Consider the following 18,800-nt stretch of genomic DNA (forward strand, 5'->3'; position numbering starts at 1 on the left):
GTAGATTTACAGTTAAACCAGGATATAACGAAATTGACAAATTCCCGAAAAACTTCTTTATAAAGAGGATTTTGTTATATGCAGGTTTGGCCCCAAAATTCGAAAAAGAAACGCTTACCGTATTTACTCGATTCTAACGCGCCCTCAATTGTAATGCGCACCCGTTTTTCGTTTTCATCGAACCACTCATCCTTGGAATGTTACAGCAGGTACCGGATGCGTGGACGCGTGTCGTTTCGCACAAGCGCGAGGCATCGGAAACGAAGAGCGAGCGTCACGATGGCGTCGTAGCATCGTGTAGTGTTAAGAATCCCGCTGTTACGTTTCCGGGGGCTGCGTTTTCCCGGCTGTTACGTCGTTTTCGGCTGGTCCTGGCACAGCTCCCATAGAACCCAATGCATTGGTAACCCCGCTGTTGCGTTGCAACTGTGGGACCGTTCCCACATCATACGTTGCGAACTGCCACCCCGCGTCGGCCCGAGCGGCCATTTTGACTTTTCATGTCGCTTGGCTTGGTGGCTTTGACGATGGCATTGGCCGCCCAAAGTGCCGGGGGCGACAACTATGACGTATTTTCGGTTTCCACCAGCGAAAGTATGGCCCTTGAGATCCGTATTTGCTATATAAAGGTGGTGTCTATGACGCGTTGTGGCCCTAAAATTTGTTTTGGCTCATAGATATTCCGTATAAAGTCCAAGAGCGATAACGCAGTCGCCGCGCGCCGTATGCTGTATGTGCGAGTGAAAACGTGCGAGGGGAGCCGACGACCGGATCTAAATCTCGCGCGAGCAAGAAAAGCAGGGAGGAAGCGCGCCTTCTTCCGTTGTGCTCGAGGCACCGGCGAGGGGGGGAGGGATAGCGGGGTGACGTTGTACTGTACTCTGGCATCAACTGCGTACTGCTCGGCGGCGTGCGGTCGCACGGGCCATATCTTGAAAGCGATCTGCGTAGGCCAGAGTCTAGCAGTGTAGGTGCGTCGGCGGCTCGCAGCTTGGTGCATGCTGTGTGTTCTCGCCGCTCAGTTTGCGTTGAAGCGATAGACAACAGCACGAAATTCACTCTCCAGCGGCGCTTCCACACGCCGCCAGCGTTTGACAGTGCGTGTCCGCGCTCATCGAGTGTGATGTGTCACAGCGTGTACCAGCGCATCGGCAACATCAACTGTAAAAGGAGAGAGTGCCGGCTTGGCAGGCTAGGCCAGCTGCAACAAGCGGCAGGATCAGGTTTGAATGAAGGGAGGGGGAAAGGTCACGCCCGCGGCGGCAAGATCGCCGGGTCGAGCGATGCAGGCCCGCCTCGCACATGTGCGCTCGCTTCGCATTCCGTCGCGGCGGAGAGAGTGCTTCCGGTTGCTGCTCGCGCAGAAATGACAAAATTTGGGGCGAAATCTCTAGGCTGTTATAAGGGAAAATTTGTCATATCGAGGGGGTCTCCCCCTGCCACTTCGTTACGTAGAGGTCTCAAATACATCTACTTCTATGGAGTAACGGCGGGGAATATAAAAACTTTGTTATATCCAGGAATTCGTTATATGGAGGTTCGTTATAAGCAGGTTTAACTGTATATTAGAAAGATAGTTAACAGAATGGCCGGCCAAAATGGTGTTGTCGAAGGGGTTAGACGTTTCAGCTTCCACATGGAAGTGTTGTTCAATCTCGGTGTACCTTGCACATTACAGTGACAAATAAACATTTCCTTAGGGAATTTTTCTGTCTTGTCCTTAACCCTTTGAGGGTCAATTTTTTTCGCCAAATGCAACCCTTCTGGGTTGATTTTTTAATGCAGATTTAAAATCTTCATATTGACCTAATTTGTAAAATATTACTGCAATTTTTTTAGAATGACAAAAAAATATTTCCGTAGGTAAACATGTATTGTTTATTCATGAATGCAGATGGGCTTGCATAAATACTTATATTAAGATTAAAGAAGTAGATACACTGGAATAGATATATTCCGATGTGGACACTTGGGCAGTAGTCTATATCGAAGGAATCGGTGCTCAACTCACTCGCAACAGAGAAACCAGCGTGCTCACCCATATAGCGTAATCAAACCGTGTATGCAAGCGCACGCAAGAAAACTCTATGGTTGTGCGCCCGTTAGAAAAACCAAACAACTCGGAAACTTGCAGTAATCCTTCGTCTCATCACCAACGAGGGGCAATCAGTTTTCGCGAGTCTCAAGAAAAGAAACGTAGGCATGGCAACATCGTTCATATACGATGGCATCGCTTGTGATACCAGCGCCCGCCTACGAACAGATATAATCACACTCCTTTGAGAAATGAATAAGCGAGATCTAGGGGTAACCCTTTGAGAGATTAGAAACCTGACAGACATCAGTTTTTGTGAACACGACAAACAGAAACAGCCTGCGAGATGAAACCAATATTAATTGTCAGACACCCGTGTACACACAGATGCGCAAACAGTTGCCGATGTGCTGGTGTAAACAAGCCGCGGAATTAAAACTTGGAGATTACAGAGTGCAAAAAAAAAAAATGTATACGAGGTCTTCGTGCACATGCGCAAATTTTTTCCCACCTGCCGATAGCGTCAGTCACTGGGACTCGGCGTTTGAGTGAGGCAGTGCGCAGTGCTCTCGTTTTTTTTTTATTATTATTATTATTATTGCAAGGAAAATGGCGGAGCAACTGGAGCAGCGCTACTGCATCAAATTTTTCCAGAAACTGGGCAACAGCCAAGTGGAAACCATTCGGAAGATTCAGATGGCTTTTGGTGATGATGCTATGAGCAGGACACAGATTAAAAAGTGGTACAACCGATTTAAAGACGGCCGCACATAGGTAGAGAGCAAGCCACGCTCCGGTCGGCCATGAACATCTCGAAATGACCAGGTCATTGCCGAAGTGAACACTGTGGTGATGCGGGACCATCGTGTGACTATCCAAGAAATTGTGGAAGAGGTGGGCAACAGCACTTTTTCTGCGCATTCCATTATGACTGAAGATTTGACCATGAAGAGAGTTGCGGCGAAATTCGTGCCGAAGCTGCTCACGGTGGAGCAAAAGCAACTTCGTGTTGAAGTCTCACAGGACATGCTGGATTCCACAAACAGTGACCCCGACTTCATGAACACCATAATCACTGGCGACAAGTCTTGGGTGTACGGGTACGACCCGGAAACCAAATCGCAGTTGTCACAGTTGTAGCATTCCACGTCACCAAGACCAAAGAAGGCCCGCCAAGTGCGCAGCAACGGCAAAGTGATGCTGACTGCTTTCTTTGACTCCCGCGGTGTGGTACACCACAAGTACGCACCAGAGGGTCAAACAATCACCAAAGAGTACTACAGGGATGTCCTCCGTCGCCTACGTTATGAAGTGCGGCGCAAGAGACCGGAGTTGTGGTCAACAGGAAATTGGTGCATCCATCACGACAATACTCCTGCACATTCCCCGCATTTCATTTGTGGGAATCCTCGGGTCCCATAACCGCCGCACGGGCAGCGAACGTCGCATCAAGTGCATGCGTGCCAGGGAGAGTTGGGAGAGGGGAAACTTTCCTTCCGCGGGCGGCGCGCGGGAATCACAAGCGCTATCAGCGCCACCGGGTGGGTCACGTGAGGTCCCGCTGATATTGCCCGGGTCTCTTTGGTCTCCAGCAAGCGGCGACGGCGGAAGTCTCCGCCGTCGCTCCCGTATTCCCGCACGTGGTTAGTCAACCGCGTTGTTGCCGCGGCAAACGCCGCGGCCCCCCGTATTCCCCAGTTGGTAAGTCGGAAGCCCTTCTTTACCTAGTGTATTATTCTCTTCGAGGGAACCCTCAGCGATGTCAACTATAGCTAGCTGGCCTGCTCGAAGTGTTAGTTGCAGTCGTAATAAATGCTTTCCGAGTGTACATGTGGTTGTCGTCTAGTGTTTCCTCGAGCTTGTACCGGACTGCGGTTGATGTGCAGGCATGTGCCAACCGCGGGGCTCGGTGTGTCGAGGCACAGGGCCGTTGGCATCCCCCCATATCCCGACACATTCAGACTTTTTTAGCGAAAAACCAGACTCCTGTTGTTCAACAGGCTCCTTACTCTCCTGATATGGCCCCCTGCGACTTCTGGCTGCTTCCCAAAATCAAGAGGCCATTGAAAGGAGTGCGATTTCAAACAAGAGAGGACATTATGGCTGCAACGACAGTTGAGCTAAACTCCATTCCGAAAGAGGGCCTTCTCTGAATGCTTCCAATATTTGGCAGCACCGCTGGTAGAAGTGTGTGGAGTCCCAAGGAGACTACTTTGAGGGTGATGGTTTCCAACGCTCCAATTATGCCAGTTTTTTTTCTTCGGACAAAGGGCGGATACTTTTCTAATAGACCTCGTACACAATGGCAGCACATACTGGGCAACAGGGAGCTAAAAAATTTTCGCATTTTTCAAACATGCAGACGGTGCCTTAAATATATGGCATCGACTAGTTCGGACTTGTTTGCAGCAATGTATATTTACGTCTTTGACCCTTAACGGGTTAACTTCTTAACTGTGTAAAACATTGTGGATAGGTTTGTGTTCATCAGCCCAGCATTTTCACTGGCCCAAGTGACCCATAGTTTACTGAGATTCCAGTCACCCTGATTAGAATCTATATGTTGTTCTCCAAAACCAACACTGATTGAAAATCATATCTCAAGTTTCAGGCAACCTTTTTTTTTTCTTCTTCATACAAGAAAGAAAATGAAAATGTAGCTGCTATTCATTGTCAAACTTCTCAAATATTATACCGCCTTAAAAATTTAGTTCTTAGTTTGACTCAAGGAAAGGTTTGCTCTGGTGCTGTAAATTAATTTAACAGAGTAGCACTTCATTAATGAGGCAGTTAGAAATTGCTATCATTGCCTTCTTTTTTTTTTCAAAAAGTATTAGTATTTCAGCACTGGAAGTATGTTTTGTTCACTTATGATGGCTTCATTGAGACTAACATTTGGTATTTGCAGCAAAACTTTAAACCACCACCTTTTATTGCGATAGCAATTATATGGACACTCAAAAGCAGATTTCTGCCGTAGCCGTCGCCGTGAGGTTCCGTATATCGCCGCGCGCCGAACGCTGTATGTGCGAGTGAAAGGGCGCGAGGGACGCGCGCTTTCACGGGGAGTGAACGCACGGCGGAGAACAAACGCGTGTTCTGCGCTGTGCTCCCTTAAGGGCTGTAGAAGTAGGCGTCTCTTTCCTCCTCTACAATCACCATATATGTAGAGCAATGCCTTCTTCCGACGCGCGAAAGGACGTGGGGGAGGGGGAGGGAAGGGAGGCGACGTTTAGCTGCGGCACCAAGTGCCTATTTATATGAGAGGCTCCGGCAACAGTCACCAACGCCGCACGCATTTTGAGCGAACGCGGGCAAAACGCCGACGGCGTCGACAACAGTTCTGCGTGTTGCCGGTGCCGCTGCATGTCCAAGTTTATACAGCTGATAAAGCTGCTATCATTACTCCGTATAGCTCTCTTCAAGTTTGCTATCGCAATTGATGCTTCGCCTTTCAGGTGAAACTGTGACAACTTATTTTTTAATTAACTACCAAGTTATTAATGTTGGTGGATGAGTTTGCATGCCTTGTTAACCCTTTGACTGCCGCTCCCGAGATAACTCGGGCACCCGCCCTCATATACCATATATACTCGTGTAAGGGCCGCACCCCTACTTTGAAAGGAGAAATTTCAAAAAAAAAAGTTCGAAAAGTCCCGTCAGAACGGTGTAGTTAGTTCAATCGAAGCTAGATGGCGCTGCCAGTTTTCCGCTTCCGCCGGTCAAGCCGTCGAGCTGGTTGAGCCAATGCCTCCTAGGAGGCGTTGGTTGAGCGTTAGCGTACGGCGCCATGATTGCTTTGTGTGGTGCATCATTTGCATCGTGTCGCCGGCGAACTGGTGTCACTCTGTCAGTAGTAGTGAGCCCTGTTTGAGCCAGCGCAGGTGACGGAAGATGGGCCGGCTTTTGAGATCGTTCACTGCTTCATTTAAACTGCAAGTGACTGAATATGCCGAGGAGCACGGCAAGTGAGAAGCTGGACGCAAGTACGACGTAGACGAGAAGCGCATGCGTTACTGGATAAAGCAGAAAGATGCCCTCGCCGCTACCAACAGGAGCCAAAAGGCGTTTCGCGGCAAGAAGTGCAAATACCCGGAACTCGAAGGCAAACTCGTCAAATATGTCATCGACACTCGAAATGACGGCTACGCTGTATCAACTGACATGGTACGCGTGAAAGCCCTGAACATCGCTCGCCACATGGAAATACCCAAGGCACAATTCAAGGCAAGTCGAGGGTGGGCTACGCGGTTTATGAACCGGAACCAGCTCTCTATCCGTCGCAGAACTGAACTGGGCCACTTGACTGACCGCGTCAAGGACCGACTCGCCACGACTCGCACGGACTTGGCCGTTATTCCTGGAGGGCTAACGAGTGTGCTGCAGCCGCTTGACGTCTGCATTAACCGTCCTTTCAAAACGGAATTTCGCCGATGCTACTCGGAATGGATGGCTGGAGGCCATCATGAGAAGACCCCTACGGGACGGCTGAAGCGGGCATCACTCCAACAAGTGTGTGCGTGGATTTAGAGTGCGTGGCGTGCCGTGTCATTGGAAACAGTTGCGAAAAGCTTCAAGGTGACTGGAATTTCGAACAGCATGGACGGTACTGAGGATCATCGTCTCTGGGGGGATGCAGACGCCGAGGCAAGCTCTTCCGAGGGCGAGGACAGCGATAGCGACATGGAATCATAATAAAAACATTCCTGGCATGTCATTTGTGACTCTCTTGCACACTTCTACTGCTGCGGAAACAGTATAGACCTTTGGCGAGCTGTTGTCGGCCTGATTTGTGTAAGGGCCGCACCAAGCAAAAATTTCGAAAAAAAAGTGCGGCCCTTACACGAGTATATACGGTAGCCACTGCCAATATAGGGAAGAAAATGCTAGGAAAGAAAATGCAGTCATATTGTTTCATCTTTTGTTTTGTAAAGGTACTTTGTTATATGTGAGCTATACCAAAGTATAGTTTTCATTTAAATTTCAGTCTTCTAGTTACTTTGCTACTTTAGGAGCAAACAAGTGCTTTTAAATAAACATTTAGTTAATTATTCTTACTGATGCTCTACTGCAACAACAGTGAGACCTTGAAACTTGGTTTTCATCATGTTGTCATCATTGCATCTAGTTCGGGGAGTTTGTACAAGATTGCAGCAATTTCGCACAAAGTAGTAGGCATTGGGCTGTGTAACTGCTGTCACAGCAAATGAGTTCAGAGGCAGAGGAATTGCTGGAGTCAGCTTATATTGTAAGGGCCTTTTGAAAAGCATAAAGTATCATTATTCAGAACAGTATTGTCCTGTCCTCATTCTTATTCCATTTCCATAATGCCTTCACAAACTTGAAGTGGCTTGAGAGTGATGACTGCCTTTTCAGGTTGCTGATATCATAAGAAGCCAACAAACAACGATACCAAGGACAACATAGGGGAAATTACTTGTACTTACGAAGTGAATTAAAGAAATGATAAATTAATGGAAATTAAAGTGGATGAAAAAACAGCTTGCCGCTGGTGGGGAACGATCCCACGTCTTCGCATTACGCGTGCCTTGCTCTTACCATTGAGCTACCGCGGCGCCGTTTTCCCATCCTTTTTCTGGTGTTTTTATGTGTTTACTATACTACAACTAACCCTGGGAGTGTTAGCCAGCGCCACCATTCACAAACGTTGGGGGCATAGCATGTGTGCGTTTATTGACCAGTTGCCTTCACCCAAGAAGATCACGTACTCCTGACGCCTGCGACAAAAAAGATGTTCCACATCCGCTCCCTAGGTTTGTGAGTGGTGGCGCTGGCTAACACTCCCAGGGTTAGTTGTAGTATAGTAAAAACATAAATACCCCAGAAAGGTGGATGGGCAAACGGCGCTGCGGTAGCTCAATTGTAAGAGCATCGCACGCGTAATGTGAAGACGGATCGTTCCCCACCTGCGGCAAGTTGTTTTTCATCCACTTTAATTTCCATTAATTTATAATTTCTTCACTTCGTAAGTACAAGTAATTTCTTCTGTGTTGTCCTTGGTATCGTTGTTTGTTGGCTTCTTATGATATGATTAATCAAAATTGGGCCCCTCGGTTCGCTTTCTTCTCTTTCAGGTTGCTGGTGACTCGAGGAAAGGAGATGTGCTGCGTGTCCGAGCCATGTCTGTTCTAAGCTGGATGATCAATGTCAAGAAAAAGGTTCTTTTTTACAACTGTTTAGTAGTAACCTCAGTAATTCAACTTTAAAAAGGCAAAAAATTGTGATGGTTTCTATCTGACTTGCAGCAGGAGGCAAAGCTTGACAAATGCTGACAAATAAAAATGTAAGGAAGAAAGCTGAAAAAGGGAAAGGCAGTAGGGGAGCCTTGTCTAGATGGCACAGATGCGAATGCCATCAATGAGAGGCTATCTGCCACCCAAGTTTTTTGACTGCCATTTGGCAGTGCTTCCTTTGAGGATTTTTATGAGAATTGTCAATGAGCTGGAAGTTGGTGGTATGATGAGCATCAACAATGCGCTTGGCCACCATGAGCAGCAGCACATTCATCAGCGAGGCAGTGAGGCAGCCACTTTTGAAAAGGTTCAAATATATCTGCATGCCATGTGGCAAGATATTTAAAGTGGTCTCAACTCCAGGTGGCAGCTGCACAGTTGTGCATTATATTAAAGTTCAAAATTTTGCAGTGCAAAGCCACTGTGCTGAAGTTTAAATTTGGCTTATCTTAAATCTCCACTGAGCTTGAAATTTTTTCATGGTTTTCTGACCTAGATATAATGGAGGTTTACAGTATTTCAGCTGCTATTACACTGTACAGGTGGGTCCACTGTTAGAGGGAACACGCAAGCGCGTGGCTCACGCTCCATGCAGCGCCATGAAAGGGAAGCAGCGAAAACCATGTGCAAAACGGCACAGGGGCAGTGCAGCCGCGCGTCATCTGCGACCAAATCGCCCCTTCGCTTTGTTGTTGCGTGGCCTCCCTGCCGTGCAAGTGCACTTCAAGAGCCCCCCACTTCAAGGAGAAACATTTAATTCTGTGCACTGCCATCCGTGAGGCGTAGAAAGCAGATAAATACACCCACTTCTACTGTGATGGCGTAGAATGCGAATAAGCAGTGGCAGAACTACGTTTCGGAGAACGGCATTTTTGGACTCGCCAAATAGTGTTGCTCTGCTGCGTCTTGGCCGAGCATTCCACGGACGGAAACGCATTCACAACACTGTCGGTAACTGCAAATTCTTCAGCATGTATTTGCTTATGCATGTATCATTTTGGAAGAAAAGAGTGATGCTTTCGAATGACTATATACGCGTTCATGTTTCATGATTCTCCAATGTCAGTAGCGTTACATGGCGTTTCGTATCTCCCAGAAATTAGATAGACTGAGTGCGTCGTAGCCAGTCATTACTGAAACATGCCGTGCACTACAGTTCCGAAAATAAACTGTGGTGTGACTTGTACTGGTTTCGTTGAGCCAGCCGCCACACTCCATCCATGAAGTGAACGTGTTTCGATCTGTCGTGCGATAACATCCGAACGCGAAGCTTCCTCAAGAAAAACAAGTGCTTCATATCGCCTATAATGTTCTGAAAGCTCTATCATTGCTATGTTCTTAGCACCCAGATGGCTGGCAAGTCGAGCGCAACTTTGCTCCTTTGGATCGCGTTCATCGCAACCGTGGCTCAAGATGTGTGGTTGCCCAGCCGTACAACGCGTGGCATGCGCTGCCTCTGCGCCGTTTCCCATGCATGGTGCTGCGCAGAGCGTGAGCCACGTGCTCACGTGTTCCCTCTAACAGTGGACCGACCTGTACATGCATCATGTAGCACCTTGGGCAGTTACTCGATGACTGTGGCATTGTGCTGTTCAGCACGAGGTCACAAGTTCAATTGATCAGCCTGCTGATCAGTGTGCTACTTGAGAGGACTGATGTTGTGACCAATATTCTAGGTATTATTATATATTGTAAGTACATATGTATGTGAAAGTCTAGCATATACAAATATGTATGGCATAATTACACTTTCTTTCTCAGTGAAATGAAGTGCAATTGCATCTATCATGGTATCAACCAACCATATGCATGTTTTGACTTGTAGCAGTTCCTGCATTCATTGATCTAATCTGTAGCCATTTCCTCTCTTTCTGTGTAAAGTAAAAGGACTAGACTCTGGCGAAATGGTGAATTAGTGGCCTATACGACATGGTCTACAACATAATTGTGAAATTGTATTTCTCTTTAGTGTCCTTTGAGGTCGATCTCGGGTATCGCGGAATTCGAAATATTGTTACCACATTTTGTTGTACTTGACAATATGAGCATAAAATATTGCTCTACTACTCTTAGCTCAGTAAAGAAATTATGCAAGTATAAAGATCGTCCAAAATTGCAAGGGGAAAAAACTGCATTTGGAAGTTATAGTATAAAATAGTGGTCTGAAACTCATCTCTGACGCCGAGCCGTATCTATTTCACATAGCTCCTTGAGGGCTGCACCACAAGGCAGGATGCACTGTTTCTCGCCCCTTTCTATCCAAAATCAAAAAAAGATGGCTGACTAATGGAGTAGCACACGAGCCCCTTTCTATATATTTCTATAAAACAATGTATTGATCAAGTTGCTCGAGGGCAGCTCACATTTCTCTACGTTTCCACTTTACCATCCGCTATATCAGTTTAGTCAATTGCATCTTGATTAATGTGTTCAGATTTGTGTTAAAATTTTTGACCTTAATAACATGTTGTAAATTGTGAAACTATTCTTTTCATTTTATCTCAAGCTAGTGAGATTTCATCAGTGAGATGTTTGGAAGACACTTGCATGTTGTAACCTTCCAGGATCACAAAAAGTTTATCTCGTTTCACTTTGTAGTTGTAATTAGGATCGGTATAAGGCAAGGATGCCTATCACTAGGTTCTATTTCTTTCTCATCATCCATTGTCCACAATGGGCTGGTTCTGGTGATGACACAGGCAAAGCACCGCTCACACCATTGATGAAGCACGACAAGAATCAAAATAGATTTGTTACATTACCTTGGCTCAGATGTGTTCTGTAATCAACCCTATCTGAAGCCGCAAGCACTGCATGCAGCAGTGCCACCAACATTTGTTAACTTTCCTTTGTTTCTCTCTCCCGATGTAGTTGCTTTTTTTTTTTTTTTTTACTGTGAAGGATTGTGTTTTCATTCGTTGCTGGTTGTGGGCAGGCAATTGTGAAGCACAAACTGATTCCTGAGCTGCTGGATGTGCTCTTCCCCATTATGGAGGAAGTGTCAGCTGGTGAACTTGACAGAGTTGAAGATGAGGAGGAAGATGAGCAGTCCTGCCAGTCTCCATCTGCCTGTGCTGCCCAGGTACGCTGGATTTTCTTGGAGACACAAGGAGGCATTTTATGAGCATACAATATGTCACTATTCCATCAAGGCCAAATTTTTTTCTTTGGTTAATTCGTTGCTTTGCAGTTTTTGTGCTGTCTTGCGATTATTAGTAATACCAGAGTCCTTCCATGTTTTTTTCTGGACACGAAACTGCCGCCTCAGTTTCATATAGAGCCAGCGCTTGCCGCTAGAGGCGCAACCATGCATGAGAGGGCATGCGAACGCCGCTACCGCTGTGATTGTGTGGGGGGCAGCCTCGGTATTCTAGCTTTCTCAACTTCCACAACTGTCGCTTTACTTTCATGTGACTATTTTTAACATTCCACATGCTTAAATAACTGCCTGAGTGCGTCTTCTAGCATAAAATGAGCCCCCGGGAAAGGGGGAAAAAAAATGTCGCTCGTAACATGGAGCTTGCGGCGGTCTCAGTCCGAAAAAAAAATTCTGGGAAGAGCCAGAACCGGCGATACGATTATTTTGACCACCTGGGATCCTTTATAATGCACCTAAATTTAAATAAACGGGTGTTTTGCATTTCGCCCCTGTCGAAATGCGTCCGCTGTGCACGGCCAGGCGGTCTTGGTCCAGATTTCTTCATCATTGCCTTTCGCCTCAACACTTCGGTAGGCTCCACTTTTTAATGTTTGCCTGAAATTAAACACCGCGCATTTGCAACAAAGCGCCAGTGGTCCCACTTATCACCAGATGCAAACATATGGGCTGTTGCACTCCCGCTCACACGTAAGTAAGCGCCAACTCTCGGTTATGCCTGGTGCCAGATTGTTCGCCGAGCACAGCTGTTCATTTTCTGTTGAAATGTGGCAGTATCTTATCAGGAGATCAAAAGAATGAAATTGTTATTGCAAAGGGCTGCTTCCGTAGAATACTTAATGACAAAGAAAAGGAAATTGAGCTGCTCTGTGCGCTTCAGATTTCTCTGCAATGTGATGCCATTTCTTAATGAGATTTAGGTAGGATAAATGCAAGAAAAACTTCACTACTACATGTCTTCGGTGCGGCTTTTAGCAGCGTATTAAGGTGAACGTGAAGTGTTAGGACCTGCACAGTTGAAACTGTATTGTAATTAGGCAATTGCCTTAGCAAGCAGTCGTTTAGTAGCGTCAGTAAGCCCAGCACTTATTCACGCTGCTCGTGGTTTCGACGCAGGAACGACGAGACTAAGTATTTTGGTTCTTAATACGCAACTACTTACAAGATAAAGTATTGTAATCACCAGTCCTGATATTCTTGTCATGGTAAAAAAAAAGCAGCTTTATAATACAAGCACGATCATTTATTTATCATGTAAAATAAGCGAAATAACAGACAGCACAAAGAGGCCTCCGGTCACGAATGGTCCAATATTCACAATACAAGAAGTTTGTTAAAAGCATGCACTGATATAAGAAGCATAAAGAAAGAACATCTAACATGAGAGATATGCATTAGGAGGCAGTACACAAACACCAGCAAACGAATGGCAATAAATACAGAATGCATAATTGTTTCTACAAACAAGAAAGTGTAAAGCATAAGCATTTCTTAACACATGGCAAAACAATTCTCAAATACAAGTAGCCACAGCACAAATACAGCATTTTTTTTTTTTTAACGGCTTGTTAGATACCACCTGGTCTACTTCTTCAGCTGTTACTTAAACATGCACACACAACTTGCTCAGCAAATCGTAATGCAGATATAGCTAACAGTGTGCTAATAACCTTCTTACTTATACTTCTTGCTTATACTTTTTACTTATAGCAGCTTATAGACTTAAAAGTACATGCAATTGAAGAATTGTAGCCCATCAATAGCCAAGACTAAAGGACAATGTAAAATAAAGCAATGCATATTACTTTGTTTTAACTTTCGCATTTAAAGGAAATCTAATGCTATCCCTTTCGTAGATTGTTGCAGTGAAGGCGCTATTGCTGTCATGTGAACTACTCTACACTAGTACAACACAAATTGAGGTTGCAACAAAGCATGAAACAAATATGTTTTCTATCATCAATGCCCTGATAGACCTTGCAACACCCTTGTTCTCCTTCATCATCAGCATTGCAATTTTTTGTAAGTGGTCGCCTTTACACGATAATCGTGATTTTTGTAAGTGGTCGCCTTTACACGATAATCGTGATACCTACTGCACCCCTTTAACTGGTACCCCTTCAACTGGTTGGTTTCCTACCACCCTCTGCTGGACATGAAGCTCGCCCCTTTGCTTGCATCTGCTTGTTTCTTTCTCTCGTGAAAAAAATGCCAATATCAATATGTAAACAGAACGACACCTTTTTGGTCGTGCCCTTGTAGCTGGAACAGCATCCTGGCATGCAACATGTGTTCGGCATCGTTGTCCCACCCCGCCGCTTCAACTAAACCATCCAGCACTCGAAAAATAGCGCAGCACATGCACAGAACGCACCCAATCACTCAGCTCGCCTCGCACCACGTAAGCGTTTCGGTATGCGAACAATGCCCTCTGTGGCAGAGTGACGCCGCGTCACGGCAGCTTTGGGCAGCGTATGAACCTCTCCCATAGCGTGACGGCAGAGTTTCGTGAGCAGAAAAACATGTAAGAACTCTGGTAATACATACTAGTGACATTTTTCTGATGTGCACCAAGAGTATGCACAAGCTCACATTGAAATTGTTCTGCTTATTGCTATCTCATTTTCTTTGACTTTTTTTTTTTAGCAGCGGACTTAGATGCTTGGATTTAAAAAAAATAAATGCCAATAAACAGCTGCAAGTTTTTCGTGCAAAACAAACTCTGTAAAGTCAGAAACCTAATTATACTAAAAACACATATGCATTTACCTTCGAGTTCTTCTAAGCTTTCACAAATACTAAGCTCCTGACTTTATTTGAAAGACTTTGTTTCACATTTTTAATGCACATGCAATTGAACTTTGTTATACTGAAGCCAGATACAACTGGAAAATACGTTCGATATACCCTCAGAGCTGCATGGGCCTGTCGGCGCTTTTTGTCAAAAATGTAACTGTTTACATGTAATTGGTTACTGAAAAAAGTAATTTAATTACAGTGATTCATCACAGAATTACAGAAGAGCAAACGAAGTAATCGTTAAATTACAAAATTACCAAAAAACGTAATTGATTACTAGTAATTACTTACATGTTAATTGCGTACAAGTCTGGTCCAGACTTTTCAGCTGCAGCCATCAGTCTAATCCATGCATGTGGTCTCACGCTCGGTCACCAGTGAGGTCTACAGATGCAAACTTATTGACACCAAACTTCCTGCGATGGCTTCCCGCGATGGCCAGTCACTTTACAGGCCATCAGCATGTTTTTGCCACAGCCTTACTGCCTTTACCATGAGGCCTTACCAGTGCTGCTTTGTTGGGAGTCTGCAGCCAGAGTTGCGATTTGGGGCTGAGTTGACGTGGTGACAAAGTGGCGGTGTGGAGCAGAGGTAGAACACCGGGCCTCTAATCTGAAGGTCGTAAGTTCGAATCCTCCTCCAGTCCACTACATTTTCAGGCATGGAGTAGCGCCTGACACCAGTGGCGCCTGACACACAAAAAAAAAAAATTGCCGAGAGCTAGTGGGGCACTACTAGTCCAGGTGCAGCCAAATTAGGAAGGCCCACTAAGCTTCAGCAAAGTCACTCCCTCATCAAAACAGGAATTGGACTCCCTGGTGGAGTATTCGGCCACTACCTCCCTCATGGCTCCTGCAATTAACCCATGGCCCTCACTCCCCAGCAGCTGCAGATCACCTGACCAAGGCGGCGGTCAGACCTGTGACGCGCCAAAGGGTGCTAAGAATCACTGGGTCCAGACAGGCAGCCACTGGAAACTGAACCTGGCAACGTTCAACACACATTCCCTATCAATGAAGCTAGGAAAGTTGCAGGCACAAGTTAGAATCAGCTAGCGCAAGACAGGGGTAATTGGAGATCGCAGGGAGAGGCCTTCATCCTGCAGTGGACATAAATGTTGGGTGATGATGATGACATGACAACTTTGTTCACAGTCGCCATGTTTGGAGTATCACAAGCAGGATAATGCACTAAGAATTGAGTAGCACATCATACGGCATCGGAAATTTGTTTGCCTTTATACATTTGTTAGGGGTAGGTGATTGTTACACTTGGAAGTCGGAAAAATCAGCTGGCAACTGCATTTCACATGTTTGCTACCGGTATACCTACGTACAGTATAGACCACTTATAACGTAACCGTTTATAGTGCAGGACCGGATATAGTGCGGTCTTTTCAGACTCCCGTTAATTTTCCCATAGCACTCCATGTATACACGTATTGCTTATAGTGCAGTTGAGGGAAACGAAATACCGGTTACAATGCGGCTGCCTGGGAGTACGGAAGTCAGCGGAGACGGCGAGCGCTCCCCTCAAACGGGCGCCCCAAGGAGTGCTCGAGGAAGAAAGAGAGACGAAGTGGAGGAGAAGGGCACGTGGTGCGAACGAACAGCCAGTGATGCTGAAACCAGAATCTTGAGTGCGAGTCGTGAAATATCACGGCGCGCATAGCAAGCGAGTGCCACGAAACTGCCAACGCCGGCCAATGCTCGCTTCACGATAACGGCAGTAAATGAAACTTCGGGGAGCGGGCAGTGCCGGCACATCACGGCGAAGGGCGCACGCGGAGACCGTGGAATGTGAGGGAGGAGGGCGGCAGGGAAGCGGATTTCGCCTCGGCAACTCCGCCGCTCCGGTGGCTCCCCTCGCCCTCCCTGGTAGCTCCCTCACTTTCGACTGTCACCGTGCGTGCCCGCCGCCGTGTCAGGCGCCGCCGCTCCAGCCGGCCCGGCGCCAGCTCCCCGAAGTTTCATTTTCAGCCGTTATCGGGAAGCCGGCGTGGGCCGTTTCGTTGGCCGGCCTGGGACAGCGCCGCTGCTTCCCTCTGCGTTGTAGCCGCAGCGTGCAAGGTCAACACGTGACTAGAAAGTAGAGGAAGCATAAAGGAGAAAGAATGGTTCACTGCAATTTTCTACACGTGGCTACGGTAGCGTGGCCGAGATGTCGGCACGGACACGCATGTTCCGGCGCAACGCAGAATCGGCGACCTAGCCATTTGAGAGAGGGTGAAATTTCGCCACCTTTTTTTTTTTTTTTTTTTTTTTTCGTTCGCACGCGACATTAAAGGGGTTTCTCCTAAGCTTTTACTCTATGGCGGTGCCGGAGCAATGCCGGTCGGAGGCGCCGCCGCGTGATTTGGCTCGAATTAACGGGATTCGATTGTAAATTGAATGCAATCGTTGTAGCCGCATTCCTCAACTGTCGCATACGCGTGGCGGCTCGGTGCACATGTTTTGCATATGTGCGGGCCTTGAAAATTGTTGCTTTGGTTATAAAGGTTCAGCCACGTGTAGAAAATTGCAGTGAACCGTTCTTTCTCCTTTATGCTTCCTCTACTTTCTAGTCACGTGTTGACCTTGCACGCTGCGGCTACAACGCAGAGGGAAGCAGCGGCGCTGTCCCAGGCCGGCCAACGAAACGACCCACGCCGGCAAATGCCCGCTTATAGTGCGTAGCCACGTGTGGAAAATTGCAGTGAACCGTTCTTTCTCCTTTATGCTTCCTCTACTTTCTAGTCATGTGTTGACCTTGCACGCTGCGGCTACAACGCAGAGGGAAGCAGCGGCGCTGTCCCAGGCCGGCCAACGAAACGGCCCACTCCGGCAAACGCCCGCTTCCAGATAACGGCTGAATGAGGTTCAGTACCGCTTATAGTGCGGATATTCGCGACTCCGGCGACTTATGTTATAAGCGGTCTACACTGTATATGTTGAGCCAGGTATGAACAAAAAATTGCTTTGCCATGACCGATGCTTTGCAAGATCCCACATTTTTGGTTTTGTTACTAGCAGGCGAATACCCCATTGAAATAAAGCATGACCAACCAAATTTGATACTTACTTTGTTATGTTCGTGTTATATTAAGGTTTGCCTATTCTGTTGATATACATGGTGCATCTGCTTCATTCTTTAACACAGTTCCTCATGCTTGCAGCTCATTGACACCATGGCCCTCCACCTTCCTCCAGAAAAACTGCTGCCTCCTCTGGTGGGTTCTCTGTTGTTGTGAACTCTTGAGACTGAAAATACATCGGTCAAGTGTGATGTCTATAAGAATTAGAAGCAACCCATATTAGCTACACCAACACATGCACCAAGTGATGGGCGGTTAACGTATGGTGTAGAATTTTTCAAACATTGCATTCTCAGTCCATACTTCATTAATGGAAGAGCGAGCAAATACATCAACTACGTTTTGAAGTGTGTTGTGTCCGAGTTGCTCAAAGTGAGCAGTTTCTAGACCAGCGGATAAAATGAAAAACATGTCACTTGGCCACCAAAGTCGCCAGATTTGTTGCCCCTTAAAACTTTTTTTCTTCAGGCCTGCTCTTGGATCCAAACCGACAGTCTTGATGACCGTATGTGTGCACACATGCACGCACACACACACACCATATGGGACCAAGAAAGCACTGACTGTCGGGCACTCTTTAATAGTATTAACTTAAACAATCAAAAAAGCCACAATCATTGTTTCCTATTGTATGGCAGACACACAAAAGGAGGCGAGGGACTTTCACCCTAAGGAGCCCGACACAATGTGATGTGCTCTCTTGCAAGGTCAGCCGTGCAGCTAGTGACAATTATTGTCAGGATACATCAGTGACAAAGTCAAGTGCTCAAGGACGACTCACTAAGTCAAAATAAAGGAGCGTTTGGCTTGTGTAATACAGACCAGGCTGATGTTTCTTGAAACCCAAGCACATTAGGTTTCCTACACTCCCTAGGCACTCAGTTCTAGTTTTCCATGGCAAAATGTGAGGTTTCCTCATGTCACAGGGCTTAGGGGAAGGACTTTTTCATGTATTTTGTATACCGATATCACAATAAATCGACGTGATCATGGATGGCAACTATGCAATTATGAAAGCACGCAGCCAACACAGTGTTAAACATGAGAATAAAGGCTTTAGGCACAAATAGGCACAAAGCTTTGTGGTGTTGCTGTCATTCACGTACGATTTCCGTTGATGACTATAGTGATGCGAACTGCGCTGCTTCGTTTCGGTAGGATGCTAGCGCCATTCCTGCTCTCTCGCGTTGCACATTTGCGGCTCTCCTCGCTCGCCAAGCTCTGAAAGTTGTCCGAATTAACCGGTGTGCGGCCAAATACGTCGAATTAATGAGAGTTTGATTGCACTGAATAATGCATACACCTGCTGGAACCAGAGGACGAGTCCAAATTATTCAATTTTCTGAATTAACGAGGGTCGAATTAGTGAGGTTTTACTGTAGTTTTAAAAGTCACTTTCAGCTTGCAGAACATCCAAGTTCATTCCCACTTAACCGGGCGAGCACAAACGCAGTGCGTTCAGCGTGGACCTGCGGATCGCAC

General features: G+C 46.4%; 1 protein-coding gene across 7 annotated transcripts in view; it reads left to right on the forward strand.

Annotated features, from left to right (window-relative positions):
- LOC119435958 (importin-4) overlaps positions 1-18,800 on the forward strand; it is a 175,526-nt gene that overhangs the window by 47,771 nt on the left and 108,955 nt on the right. For all 7 annotated transcript variants that reach the window (XM_049673006.1, XM_049672998.1, XM_049673013.1 and 4 more), the window contains exons 10-12: positions 8,131-8,214; positions 11,225-11,371; positions 17,400-17,453. In XM_049673006.1, the coding sequence (XP_049528963.1) occupies positions 8,131-8,214; positions 11,225-11,371; positions 17,400-17,453 (285 nt within the window). The remainder of the gene's footprint in view (positions 1-8,130; positions 8,215-11,224; positions 11,372-17,399; positions 17,454-18,800) is intronic.

Source organism: Dermacentor silvarum, chromosome 1, assembly GCF_013339745.2.
Source record: "Dermacentor silvarum isolate Dsil-2018 chromosome 1, BIME_Dsil_1.4, whole genome shotgun sequence".
In the NCBI taxonomy this organism is placed as follows: domain Eukaryota; kingdom Metazoa; phylum Arthropoda; class Arachnida; order Ixodida; family Ixodidae; genus Dermacentor; species Dermacentor silvarum.